The sequence below is a fragment of the Myodes glareolus genome, chromosome 21 (genome assembly GCF_982192425.1).
Source record: "Myodes glareolus chromosome 21, mMyoGla1.1, whole genome shotgun sequence".
Taxonomy (NCBI): Eukaryota; Metazoa; Chordata; class Mammalia; order Rodentia; family Cricetidae; genus Myodes; species Myodes glareolus.
In genome coordinates, this window is record NC_142046.1 from 47,509,991 (window position 1) to 47,523,648 (window position 13,658).

Below are 13,658 nucleotides of genomic sequence, written 5' to 3' on the forward strand. Positions count from 1 at the left end.
TCCTGTGAGGTAGATGAATGTAATTCTGAGAGTATTAATGAAGGAACTGAAGAATGCTGGTGCCCATTAATACAAGTGATGCAGTGCGTCATCGCAGCTATTATAATTCTGATTTCATTGACTGAATCATTTTGCCATATATGAGTTTGCAGATAGTAGGAAAGGAATGCCTCTTCACATTTATTTCTGGTGTGGCTTGCTTACAATAAGAAGGCATCCTTTACAAACAGAAGGCAAATAGATCCATCGATGGCCATGTGTTCCACGTGTGATTGTTAGCATTGCTCTGAGAAGTGTTACGATTCCCTAGAAATTGATAGTGTCATCTCAATAATAAATAAAGATAGTAGAAAATACTAATAGCAGTGACTCAGATTCTGTAAAAACTGATTCTCAATGGAAATAATATCATGTGACTAGTTGAATATATGAGACAGGGAAAAAATAATAACAAATTCCCAACCTCTGATCAGCTTTGGGCAGTTCTGAGCAGAATGGCATGCCCGGACTTTGCTAGCGACTTTAATAGTATATTGGGCTTCAACTATTTTGCTTGACTATTTTAAAATATAAACCACACTTAAGTGATTTATGGGGCAATGATAAAACCGGAGCAGAAGTAGGAGAATTGGAGGAGTGTCAAAATTCATGGTACTTTGGACCAGAGATTAGGTGAATTGATGCAAAAGAAAAAGCGCGTCTCTAAGTAAGGATGAGAGGCTTTCACCTGTTAAAAACAGTGAGAGGTTTTCACTGTTAGTGGTGAAAATCAAGAAACTTGCTTTACGTTATTAATTTGGGTCTCCAATATTAATGACATTTTAATGGTAGGGCATTCAGCACTCATACCACACCCATGGTGAAATCAAATCTATATTAAGGGGCTTCTTTATTCATGCTAATTATTTATAAAGATGAGATAAAAGGGAGAAATTTGGATTTTTTTTTAAAAAACGTTTTGCTCCTTTAATCTCCACTTTATAACCTTAAAGTGAGTATGTTGCTTGTGTCCCAGCAAGGATGATCAAAATATGCCCCACTCTTAAAATTATTTGACGGATTATGAAGCAAGAAAGTGGTGTCTTTAATAAAAGAAGTGTGTGGATGAAAATTAGCTGCTGAAATGTCACCGCCTCTTGTGGGTTAATCGTTTTAATTATGTGCGGCATGGAGGCTGGAAGGTCAACTTGACATTTGCTTGTTACCTGCAGTGTTTGGGGTTTCCATCAGAATCCCAGGCAGGAACGCTGTCTTTGGTACCAAGCTGAGAATATCAATAGCTGACAGCTCCGCTGCACCGACGGCATAAAGGAAAACGCAGTTTACAGAGTGCTGAACACCCTGGGCTCTGCCTGTCCAGAGAGATGGAGGCGAGCTGGTCCCAGCATGCAGATCTCCTGCCAGCTCGTGCGGACGGAGCTGACAGGGTGAATGGATGAGGACGTGACGCGCATGTTCATGATCTTAAACAAAGCTTCTGTCAGGCAGCCTCAAGGGTCAGCTTTCCATATAATTTCTGTTCCTGCCACTTCGTTGTTTTTTCATGTGTATGCAGTGCCTTTGCTCGCCTTAAAGGGCGCTTGTCTTTTTCATATGGTCCTATATAAGCAGGTTGTTTTTAGCCTTCAGGTAAACCGGTCAAACAAGAGTCTCATCTTGAATGGTTTGACTGAGAAGCTACAATTCAGCAACTCCTTATCTTGCAAGCATCAGGGTTAAACCAAATGTGAATATTTTTGACTTAGTATTTAGAATGGGATGGGAGGCGAATCGACGTTATGGCCGAGAGTCAAAACTCTAAACCTTGTCCTGCAATGAACTGACATCAAAATGCTAAGTGCTTTGCGGGTGTGTTTTTGTATTGGTACGTGGTCTCATCTGCTCGCTGACTCTCTGGTTCCTAAGTTGGTAGGTTGTCTTGAGATGAGGAAGAACGGCACTTAGGGAATAGAAAGAGAGGTGCGCTATGCTTTTTTAAAAAATCAGGCGGAGGGTGTAGCTCACTGGTAAAGTACTCGTGTAGGATGTCTGGAGTCCTAGGTTCAATCCCCAGTACTGCAGAGAGAGGAAGAAGGATGTGGAAGAGCGGGGAGTTGTCATTCACAATACAGAGAAACCAGGATATCAGTGAGGAACAGACATGCACTTAAGATTATTTTTGAAGATGACTTTCGTAATAATAAGGGCAGCGCCTTAAAGAGCAAGGCCATAACTTGCCTTGATTCTGACACTTTCTCACTGGTTTGGCCATAGGTAGGTGAATGGTAGATGTACATCACATACTTTAAGTGATCTGTATTTCATTGATGATTCTAGAGAAAATATTCTCAATTAGTCTTTGCTTTCAGCTTCTTGGTGCTTCCTCAGTAGTACTAGCCCTTTGAAGTTTCCCTCACATAAAGGAATTGCCCTGAATACTTGAGCTAAATAAATTTGAAAATATGACTGGGGCCCATATGTTAGGGAAGCTTCAAATGTGACCCAGGGGAATAAAGTGGGCACTTAGAACAAGGCAGCATTGCTTTTTGATACTAAATGTGTAAACGGAGACTGTACTTTCATTTTCTGACTGCTTAGATCTGAATAATCACACAGAAATTATATTGGTTGCAACATTGTTTGGCCAATAGCTTTGGCATATTTCTAACTAGCTCTTACATCTTCCATTAACCTATTTCTATTAATCTGTGTATCACCACAAGGCTGTGGTTTACTTGTATAATTCTGGCGTCTTTCTCCTTCAGCAGCTATATGGCTTCTGCCTGACTCTGCCTTCTTTCTCCATACATTTAGTTTAGTTTTCCTGCCTACCTATATTCTTCCCTGCCATAGACCAAAGCAGTTTCTTTATTAACCAATGGTTAAAGCAAAAAATCCCAACATATTCACAGCATACAGAAGGGCATCCCACATCATAATTGAGCCTCACTTTCAGGGGAATAAATCTGTCTTGGTTACTGGACCTGTTTCCATTTCTCACTTGTTAAGACTGAGGCCATGTATGGACATCCTGACCAGGAGCTCAGTTCTGATAATCATTCTAGGATGGAGAGAAAGAATATATGATCGCAGGGAGTCTACAGGTGGTATTCAGAAAGACCAAATTAATCTGAACTTTACTGAACATTTATCCGTTACTCAATCTGTTAATTTCTACATAAAACTGTTTCTTGTGAAATTGGATTCTCTGTAAGCTAAGCTTCCCAGCTAGATATTGAGTCTTCCCTTCAAAAAGTAAGAGCTAGTTTTTGCACATTAGAATCCCACACTAATTTTACCTGTGTGATTTAAACACACACACACACACACACACACACACACACACACACACACACACACACACATTTTATTCTAACAACAACAGTAACAAGCAAACAAGGTGATTTTTTTTTAATTTCTACTAGATTTGTCCAAAATCCAAAAATAAACTTAACGTGTGGACGTAGCAAATTCACTGGCATGTTTGTTCTGAGTATCCAGCATAGGAGATAAAAAAGTATTGTTGATGCTGTACCTAAAAGATATAATTAAATTTCCCCTTTGTTCAACATACGACTGGATTGCAGGCTTTCAACTTCCATGTGCCAAATTTAATGTCAAACTACACAGCTCCGCTTCCTGTTTCAGCCTCCAGCAAGATGTCGTTGATGGTTATTGACCCCAGAAGGAGCAAGAGAGTCTGATGATAATGCCACCTTACTCTAAGAGCATGTGCTTCATATTGCTGTCTGTAGTGGACTCCATGGTCCAGAGGTGTGTGCAGAAATCACCCGTGAAAGGACACATGCTAGTGGTGTTGACAAATTAATTAATTATAAATCAAGTTAATCAGGAAAAAAAATAAAACTAAGTCAGGTAAAAACTCTTATAGTCTTGAGGATGTATTCCAGTATATAAGGATGAGTGATTTTGACTTTTTTGAAAGTAATGTTTTGAAGAATTTTTTTGAGAATTTCATACAGGGATCATATTATCATTCTTCCCAACTCCTTGCAGATCCTCCCCCAGGTCGCCCACCCACCCAACTATGTGGTCTGCCCTCACACAACTCATGGAGTTGAACAAAATCTGTTGGAATTTCTTAGAGCCTAATTTGATTCAACTTTCATTGATTGATTTACTAACTTTTATAGATTGATTTGCTCATCTTCTGACAAAATTATGTATTTCTAGTGTGACTGCAGAGAATTTCTCTTCCTTTTTTCCCTCCTTCCTTTCTTTTTCTTTCTTTCCTTCCTTATTTCCTTCCTATCCTCCCTTCCTATTCCTCCTCTCTCCCTATCCCTCCCCCCTTTCTTTCTTTCCCTTTCACATGGCCCTGGTCATTTTTCCTTGAGACAGGATCTCATTCTGGCCTGGAACTCACTATGCAAAACACAGTAGCCTTGAACTTCTGCCTCTACCTCTTAAGTGCTGGGACTTCCGGTATGTGCCACGGTGCCTAGTTTTCATTTGTTTGTTTGCTTGCTTTAACTCATGTTTTTTATGGGGTCAAAAATGCAGAATATTTGTCAGGGCATTTGCTTCTCTTAAATATGGTCCATTGTGATCTAATTCTTAGGTTTGGGTTTACATTTTCAATTCACCGCATTTATGAATTCTTCCTTTGTATAGCGCATTGTAGATTCTGTTATTTATCTGTATTCTTACCTTGATGTTGTGAGTTCATTTTCCAACCTTTTGCGTTTCATTGTTTTGGTTTTGAGAGTTCTCACTCTGTCACACAGGCCCTGGTGCTCCCAAGATCTGTCTCCTGGGAGGTAGATGTGGCATCATTGTACTTTGATGCTTTTGTATTGAGGTAGCAATTGAGGTTGGATAAAAGGAAATAAATGGAAAGATGCTTCAAATTGGTGTGGAATATGAAAACTACCGTTTTTGAAAGCAGTATTAAAAGTCACATTCTCATCTTTCTTTTTCTTGCTCTTGACCTCACGGCAGTAAAGCTTACACGACCATGGTAGACACACAAAGTGGCGTTCATTCATTCTGTATAGGGCACAAATGAGTACATAGGGCTATCGGGGATGTGCAGAGTCCCTAAGGGAGGTGTGCTGAGTGAGTCTAGTCTTTTTTTTCCAGGCTTGAAGAACACAGATACTTTCCTTTTTAATGATTCCGTCTTGTGAAGTATGTCACAGTGAAGCCTGGGGGCACGTGATGCCTCCTGATGGCCCATGCTGAGGCTCTGATTTAATCATCAGGAGAGGGTCCTGGATGTCTCCTAACATTTGAGAAACCCATGGAAATCTCCATTAGACTGAATTCTGAGTGTTTCAAAGCCTTTGTTATCCTCAGCTTTTCGATCTTTCTCCTTACAGTGCTGTTTATAATATTAAAGCAGCCAACAGCACATGTGTGCGTTGTCACCCCTTACGTGCTGGGGACAGCACCGGTCCTACTGCACGTTTTTACGGTGTTAGTCCTACCCAGGTCACAGCTGGAGAGTGTCTGCCCTCTCCCACATTGCCAGTCTCACAGCCATCTCCAAACAGGGTCGTCAATTTAGCTTTGGGGAAAGGGTAACAAAATAGGTTCATCTAAACGGGTGAAGAACGTCATGCTAGAAAATAATATGTCTAAAGAGTCACTGGTTTTCCAAACACATAAGCCGCAAATTGTCAGAAATATTTATGGTAATAACCCCAATGAGTACATTAAACACTTCCCCTGGCTGCTACAATTATGGCTCCTAAGGATAATGTCTTAAGGGTATTGTTTTAATGATAGCTCTGGGGGGTCCTGCTTCACCTGCTGTCAGTCAGTGACAGATGAGGGCTTCTGATCTGAAGACAGAATTTTGCTTTATATGGGATTCTCTTACATCTCGACAATCTTCTCTGTTTTGAGATGATTTAAGCTTAGAGTTATGAAGCAGAGCAACATCTTTCAACCAAAGTTACAAACTGTCTGCACTGCCAGGAATACAAGGACGTGTCAGTGAATAATTTGCAAGGATATACAAATAAGTATTTAAGTTGCATACACGTGTGAAGGCATTTACTTTCTGGAAATTTCTTCCGAGGAGGTGAAATAAGAGAAAAGAAGGAAGGAGTCTGAGAAGCTTGCTACCAGCCTGACAAAAGCCTTACCAGCCATCCACCCCACAAAATTAATAAAATGTTTTGTTTTGCTTTAAAGAAAAGAGAGTAGACAGGAAAGTTGAATTTTCACAGCAAAACCATTCACATACTGGCTAAACTTTGAGTCTCTTTGTTGCCTCGTGGTCCAGGTTTGTCCACAAGTGTATCTATCCTATCTAGAAAGTGCTGGCACATTGTAGGCCCTCTGTCCACGTTCATTGTGGAAATAAACCTACATGATGAGAAGCAACATAGCAGGCTGCCTGTAAATGTGCCCCGATGCAGTCTTGCTGTCTGAGGCCTTCTCATTCACCATCTGCTATTCTTCATGAGCTTCCATGCTTCCTGTAAATTCCATAAAAATGCCTCATGAAGAGGGTGACTGAGAACCGCACAAATCTCTTTTCTTATGATTCCGGAGGTCAAATTACTGGCTGGGCGGCAGTCCCTCTGAAACTCACAAGCCAGAATTCTTCCCTTGCATATTCCTACTTCTGGTGGCATCTTTGACTGTTGGAGGTGTAACTCAGTGTCTGTGTCCACCTTCCTTTCTGTTCTCTTCACTGTCTCCCTTCTTTCTAAATCTGTGTCCTGATTTCACTTTTCAGCAAGACCACCTGTCCCTACTGGGTTAAGAGGACTAATGATTTCATTTTCATCTAACTGTAAGGATCCTGTTTCCAAAGGTATTATATTCTAAAGGACTTCAACACATCTGAGTGGGGGGTAAGGATCCTTTTTTCAAAGGAATTATATTCTAGAAGGCTTCAAAACATCTGAGTGGGAAGGGCATAGATGTCAGACCTGAGGCAGAACGAATGTGTTTCCTCTGAATGGTGTTCTTCCCTTCCAGATCATAAACCAACTTATCATATGACATAAAATTTGGGTTTTTTAGGTTTAAGTTTACTTTGTACATTAATTATATTAAACAAAGTCACTTGGACTCCCTAAGTCTGGCTATTCTCCCGTGGAATAAAAGAATTCAGGCAGATAGCCTATTCTGTTGTCCAGCACTGGGAGGTCCTCAAGATAGCATGACTCTCTTGTGCTCAGTCTCAGTGTGTGCACAAACTTTCTCATGGCTCAGTCCATTCTTCTGTCTCCACAACTAATAATAAGGGTTCTAATCATCAATCTGTAAAAATAGGTAAGGATATGCATACATTAATTATTTTAATCTCGCAATTTTGTGGTATAACATCCCTGTTGTATATGAAAGCATGCAGATTTTGTTAAATAAATAGTAATATGAAAAGAAAGTGGTCCTGACATATTCGATGGAATTTTTACTTATGTCAGTATTTGGATTTTAATACAATGTTATTTAAAAGGGAATACTGCTTTACCTAATGAAAGCTATGTATGTTGGATTTAAGTTGTTAAAATCTCTATACAGTGTCATAAGCTCTTTTTCATGGATCTTTGATTACTTTGGGTTATTTTATCTTTTCAGTGTTATGAGCAATGCATTTCTCTGACATTTGGCAATTGTGCATATCCACAGTGCACAGCCGGCTCTTTCAATACATATATCTATATAGGAGGCAATTATCCATTGACTATAAATAGCTTTTCCATAAGTATTTGTCATTTCTTTGTCTTGGAACCCTTTAGTGCCTTTATTCTTACTCTTTATAAAATATTAAATAAGTTTTTGTGCCCTTTAACCACATTAAGTGCTCCTCTCATTTATTTGATAGTTGATTTTTTTTTTTGAAATTTAAGACATACTTTTAAAAATGAAACCCAAGGTATGGAAGGTTACATGTTCAGACTTTTCTCATCATAATATAACAGTTCCTGTGTGAAATCCAGGAAACCAAAGCTCAAGGGATTCAAGGAAATGAGGAATTAAATCCTGCTGCTAATTCCAAAAATAATTGGCAACTCTCCAGAAGTTTGCTTCAACAGCCATTACAGAAACATTTAAAATCTACTAGGCCTCAAAAAATAAGTGAATGTAAAAAAGGAAATCAAAAGGCCCTTTTGCCAACTCTGGGATTCAGTATTTTTCAAGCCGGCAAGGTTCCAAACATTCTGGTCCTCAACAGACTCAGGATCCAGGATGTTTTCTCGGTGTCACGGGGCGCTGCTGCCCTGGGCTTCACTGACCTGCTTCTTTCTCTTCCAGCCTCCTCCATCCTCAAAAGGGAGAAACGGCTGAGGACGAAGAATGTGCACTTCAGCTGTGTCACCGTGTACTACTTCACCAGGAGACAGGGCTTCACCAGCGTGCCCAGCCAGGGGGGTAGCACTCTGGGCATGTCCAGTCGTCACAACAGCGTGCGCCAGTACACCCTGGGCGAGTTTGCAAGGGAGCAGGAGCGGCTGCACCGGGAGATGCTGAGAGAACACCTCAGGGAGGAGAAGCTCAACTCTCTGAAGCTAAAGGTGAAACCTGAATCCAGTTTTTGCAAAATCTCATATTCTCACAGCATCTGAGCTAACCATTTTTATTCATGGGCCAGACTCAGTTTTGCCTGTGGACACTTGTCTTTTTCTTCTATTTCTATTCTTTTCTTTCTTCTTTTTATAAAGCAGTAAGTATACTGTATTCATGGGGTGCTTATCTGACAGTCATCCATTCTACAAATACTTACTATTGGCTATTGCTACATCATACACACCTTTATAAGAGTGTGCTTGGTCTGGGGCCAGCAGGAAACAAAACGCAGTTATGGTTTCCTGTCTATAGGAACTTGCATTTCAGTAGGAGAGAGAAATATCAATCAAGTGGTCAAAGGAAATTGAATCGAAATTTCATTCAGGGCTATGTGGGAAAGTTGTAAGCTGTTATGGAAGTCTTTGATGAGAAACAGATGTGGACAGGAAGTCAAGAAATGCACCTGAGAGAAGGGACAGGAAGCTCTGAACTAGCAGCTAGGCACAGAAGATGGCGTGGGGTGTCTGCTGGACCTGAGGCAGGGGAGTTACATGAAGGAGGCTCGGGTGTCACGTTAAAGTGTTTGTCTCTCTTCATCCTCAGGGACTCAGAAGTTATCATAAGTCTTAAGCACAGGTTGGAACTGTTAAGACAGTCATGTAATTATGTGATAAGAGTTTGAGGGTGTAGAAGGCCACAGGCAGAGAAAGCGGTGTCCTGTCAGACCAGGGAAGGGGCTCTTAGAGCTGGCCTGGAGAGAGGTGAGTGTAGGGTAAATCGGACTGAACATAAGGAGAGGAAAAGAAATGTTCAAGAGGAGACAGGAACTTAGGAGAGAAGTTGGGCAGAGCTGGGGAGGGAGCTGAATTTACACGGACAGAGGGGTAGTTGGAAACCATGGGGTCTGGCTGTAGGACCAATGACTGGAGGTGGTATACTATTGCTTGCTTGCTATGACATGGCCTAAAGCATAGGAAAAGCTACATGTTGTGGTGAGGGTAGACTTCCGATATGGGAGTTGGAGGACTTTCATGTGGTCAAGAGGTGTGGGGACAGCATGTAAATTGGGGAAAAGCATAATGCAGAAAATGCCTTGCTCTGTCACTTATTAATGTGTAAAAACATTCTCCCATTGATATCTAATGGCAAAGTAAATACTTTGGGAGCAGTCCTCATAAACGCTCTCGTGAAATTCCTGAACCACGCTAAGAATCTTTGTTACCTTTACCTTTAATTTATTGACATCAGTTAGCAGAGGTGTGGCATATGCTTCCAAGTATCTTCTTTTCTCTATGTCATGTTTGTTTATATGTCTCTTCTCAGTTGCGTGTGAAGACAGTAAGTTAAACTGAACTGAACATAACTCAGTTTCCGTGAAGTTTCGCATTCCTTTTGTCAGTATTTTTGGCGAGTTTCACTGAAAATTTCTTCTCATGGTTGTTTTTGTCTTTCTGACTGATTTTTGAGTACTTCTTTCAGCAATGATTTTGAACTTTGCTTCTGAACTCCAGGCTTTCTCTGAAAACTAACTCACCTTCCTCCCCAGAGATGACATTGTTCACCAAGTTCAAATTAGTAAGTCAGTAGTAATGGCTGTCAATCACTAGGTGATTTTTATTTGCTAAGTATTTTATACGTATGATCGAATGAATCCTCACAAAGACCCAATGGGATAAAATCATCAGAACATAGCTGAGATAAAAGAAGTCCACAGGCAGCAAAAAACACTCACCAAGTAGGAAACTGGTTGATATTATTTTGGTTCTTCTTCTTATTAAAGTAATTGATTACCCAGTATAGGACCAGGGAAGACACTCTGTTCTTTTTCAGGGCTTGGTGGTGTGTGCAATAGATTCTAACAGCTAGCAACTGTAAACCATCTGAGAACCACTAGACTTAACAATGATGGCTGTGCATGCATTTCTTTGACGGAACCGCATGCCACAGCAGCCTTCCCCTCGTGAGGCAGAGAGCTACTCTCACGCTGTAATTCTTACACCTCTTTCTGTAGGTGAACACGATAAGTAGTCCCACATTAGCTCAGAATGGAGTATAATAAAGGGTTCTTTATTTAGGGGTAGACTCACAGATCACAGTCCTCTGCAGGAGCAGAAAACAGGAACCAAATCCAGCAGCCAGCAACACACACACACACACACAGAGAGAGAGAGAGAGAGAGAGAGAGAGAGAGAGAGAGAGAGAGCACACGAAAGCCAGCTCTGTGGAGCTCTGTGCAGGCTTTACATATGCATTAATAGTACAAGAGACCATGCCCAAGTGGGCTGGTATCTTAAGGCCATTGGCTGAAGGAGCTCCCACTGCATCTTTTCACACTGCTTTCTGGCAAGCAAAACAAGAAAAATAGAAATGAGAAAAAGCAGCATTGGTGACATAAGTAAAATTGTGGTTACATAAGTAAAATTGTGCTTATGGGAAGGTGTGACCAAGTCAGCGGGTGTCATGCCAGCGGGTGCCATCCTTAGGGTTTCATTCTCCTGTGAAAATGTGTAGCCTTTCCTCTGGTTGTAAACATATGGCATTTGGTTATCATCCCCTCTTCCAAATGAAAGTGAAGCTAAGGGGATTCCGCAATGACCTGAGCATAGTCTCTCTGGACTTAGTACGTATGTACTCAGAAACACGGGTTACGTGAAGCTAAAACCTGACAGCATTGTGGACTGATTTTATAAAATATGAGAAGGAAAGTCTGTGTATTTCCACTGAAGTTTTCCTAGCATTAATTTTTGCATTAAAAAAAGTCATGAATTGTACTTTGTCTAAGGTTTAATTATCCACAAACTTAAATTAACTAGCCCAAAATGATAGCTGAGCCAGAAATTTCACTGATACTAGGAATCTTTCTTTTAAACAGATTTGCTTCCAAGGATAAATTCCCTTGTGAGGAAAATGTGGCAAAATTGTCTCGGTGGCGTTGGGTGGGAGCATCAGAGAAACCTTGCTGCAGAAGGGCGGTCCAAAGAGGAGAGAAAGAATTGTTAATGATAAGCTTTTTTGCTGGGCACAGTGACACACACCCGTGTTCCTAGCACTCTAGAGGCAGAAGTAGGCTTGTGGGCTCCAAGTGGAGTGGGGCTATTAATAAAGCCTTGTTGAGGCAGGAGTCGGGGAGGGCCAGGAGGAGAGAGAGAAACGGAGTCCAGATGGATTTTTTTCCTGAGACGGTTTTCTGGGAGTGTCAGTAACTCCCTGCAGAGTAGCGACAGACAGCGTCTGGCACTATGAACCTTCCCGAAACCCTCATATTGGAGTCACAGTGACACTCTGGGCCCTCACTTTCTTTATTTGAAAAGTCACTGACCTTATGCAGCATTGATAAAATCCTCATACACAATGCCTCTGAATTTCCCAGGGCATCTGCTGAGTTCCAAACAGAGGTTCTAGTTATTCATGCTTCTAGAGGTTTCCTTAAAATAACAAATTGGAAGTAAATCAAGAATGGAAATTTAGGTTCTGACTATAAAATTGCTTTTAATTTGGTCATTCATTTCCTGTGTTATGAGTTATATAGACGTCAATAAATTATATAGATATAGACACAGAGTTGTAGAACAAATCTAATTTATTGGAGGGTTTCAAGTATATCTTTCACACATTGACTATAAATAAGTAATGGAGGAAACTAATTGAATAAAATGCGTGTTTCTAGAAGTAAGTAGCTTTCGGTTTCTAAATTACAGAGTACAGTTTTCCCTTTCCTGTCAAGCCCTTTCAGATGTCACACACTTCATGGTAATCAGTATAGTCATTGTAATACTATGCTCCTTTGCACATTAAGTGCTTAGATCTAGTAATCTGCAGCACGCGGTAGAACAGTTGCATTGGCCTTTCTTCTCATCTCTCGTTTCTGGGAAACGCATTCAGCGGCTGTTTGCCAGTTCCACGGAGACTTGTTGTCCTAGCTGCCTCTTTTCATCCTAGAGGATTCTACTGCATTGTTTTGAGAAACCGAGTGTAGCTTGCGCATATGTGACCTCCCCCTCCTTGCCAGTGTTTCTACAATCAGATCGTTCTTCCTTTACTTCCCAGGGTCAAAGCTCCGATCTTCCACTTTTGGGTACCATCTCTAGCTGCTCTCCCGAGTTACATGCCCATCTCAGTTTCTTCTGTGTCTTCATGGGTCGTGCTTGGTTACTGGCTCCTCTTTCCAAACTTGAAGCAAAGAGAGCAGCTCGCTTTTAATTATGAAGCCCCTAAAAAAATATCTACAGCAATCTTATTCACTCAGGATCTCTGAGGGCTGAGTACTCCGGTCATTCAGTGACTTACCCACGCAGCCTTCCCTATCACCTCCAGGTCAGCTCTCCGCATCTCTTCAACAGTCTTGGGATTAATGAACCAGGGAAAGAATTTCGATGTTCTTGGAAATACATGAAATACATCCGCTTGGAAGGGATGGGTGAAATATCTCTCAAACCCCATAATTTCAACATTTTCTGCTTCGGTTTTAATTTTCTTCCTGTAATCAAATCTTTACGGTCTTCCTGTGCAAGAAATGTCACTTTTTGGATCTAGGAAAAATACTATATCCGTTCTCCTGCTGCAGTTTGTCTTTAGATGTAGCTTATTGTGTTGGTGCTGCTGAGAGCCAATTACTGTTCCGAGCCTCCCTGTTAAGCTCTGCAGAGATTGCTTCAGAACATTCTAAGTAGCAAAACTCGTATAATGCATCTTAAACAGAGGCAAGTTTCCGCACCAAAGGGAATCCATTGCTGCGCCAAGTACCTACTCTGTCTTGTGCACATATACACAACCTATTTTGACAAGTACAGAGCAAATTTACCTAAGCAAAGTGATAGAGACTGACAGGGTGGGGTTTCTACCCTGTGTGTGTGTAATGTATTTAAGAATATGTTCTTTCAAAATATTGCAGTCTTTTAGCCGACAGGGAACAATTACGCCTATGTAATCAAATCTTTACGGTCTTCCTGTGCAAGAAATGTTACTTTTTGGATCTAGGAAAAATACTGTATCAGTTCTCCTGATTTTATGTGGGGGGCACCCAGTGATGTTGCGCACTGGAATGAATTCTGTTCTCATTCTTCCCTGCTGTATCTCAGAATTAGCTAGGAAGGGAATAGTGAAGCCCCAGAACGTGTTAACCACGAGCAATGATAACTATGTCTTGACAATGTCAAATGCTTAAGTATTTACCAGCATGCTGCTGGATG

General features: G+C 40.9%; 1 protein-coding gene across 6 annotated transcripts in view; it reads left to right on the forward strand.

Annotated features, from left to right (window-relative positions):
- Csrnp3 (cysteine and serine rich nuclear protein 3) overlaps nt 1-13,658 on the forward strand; it is a 199,332-nt gene that overhangs the window by 157,289 nt on the left and 28,385 nt on the right. For all 6 annotated transcript variants that reach the window (XM_087900021.1, XM_087900020.1, XM_087900023.1 and 3 more), the window contains one exon: nt 8,218-8,477. In XM_087900021.1, coding sequence (XP_087756147.1) covers nt 8,218-8,477 — 260 coding nt within the window. The remainder of the gene's footprint in view (nt 1-8,217; nt 8,478-13,658) is intronic.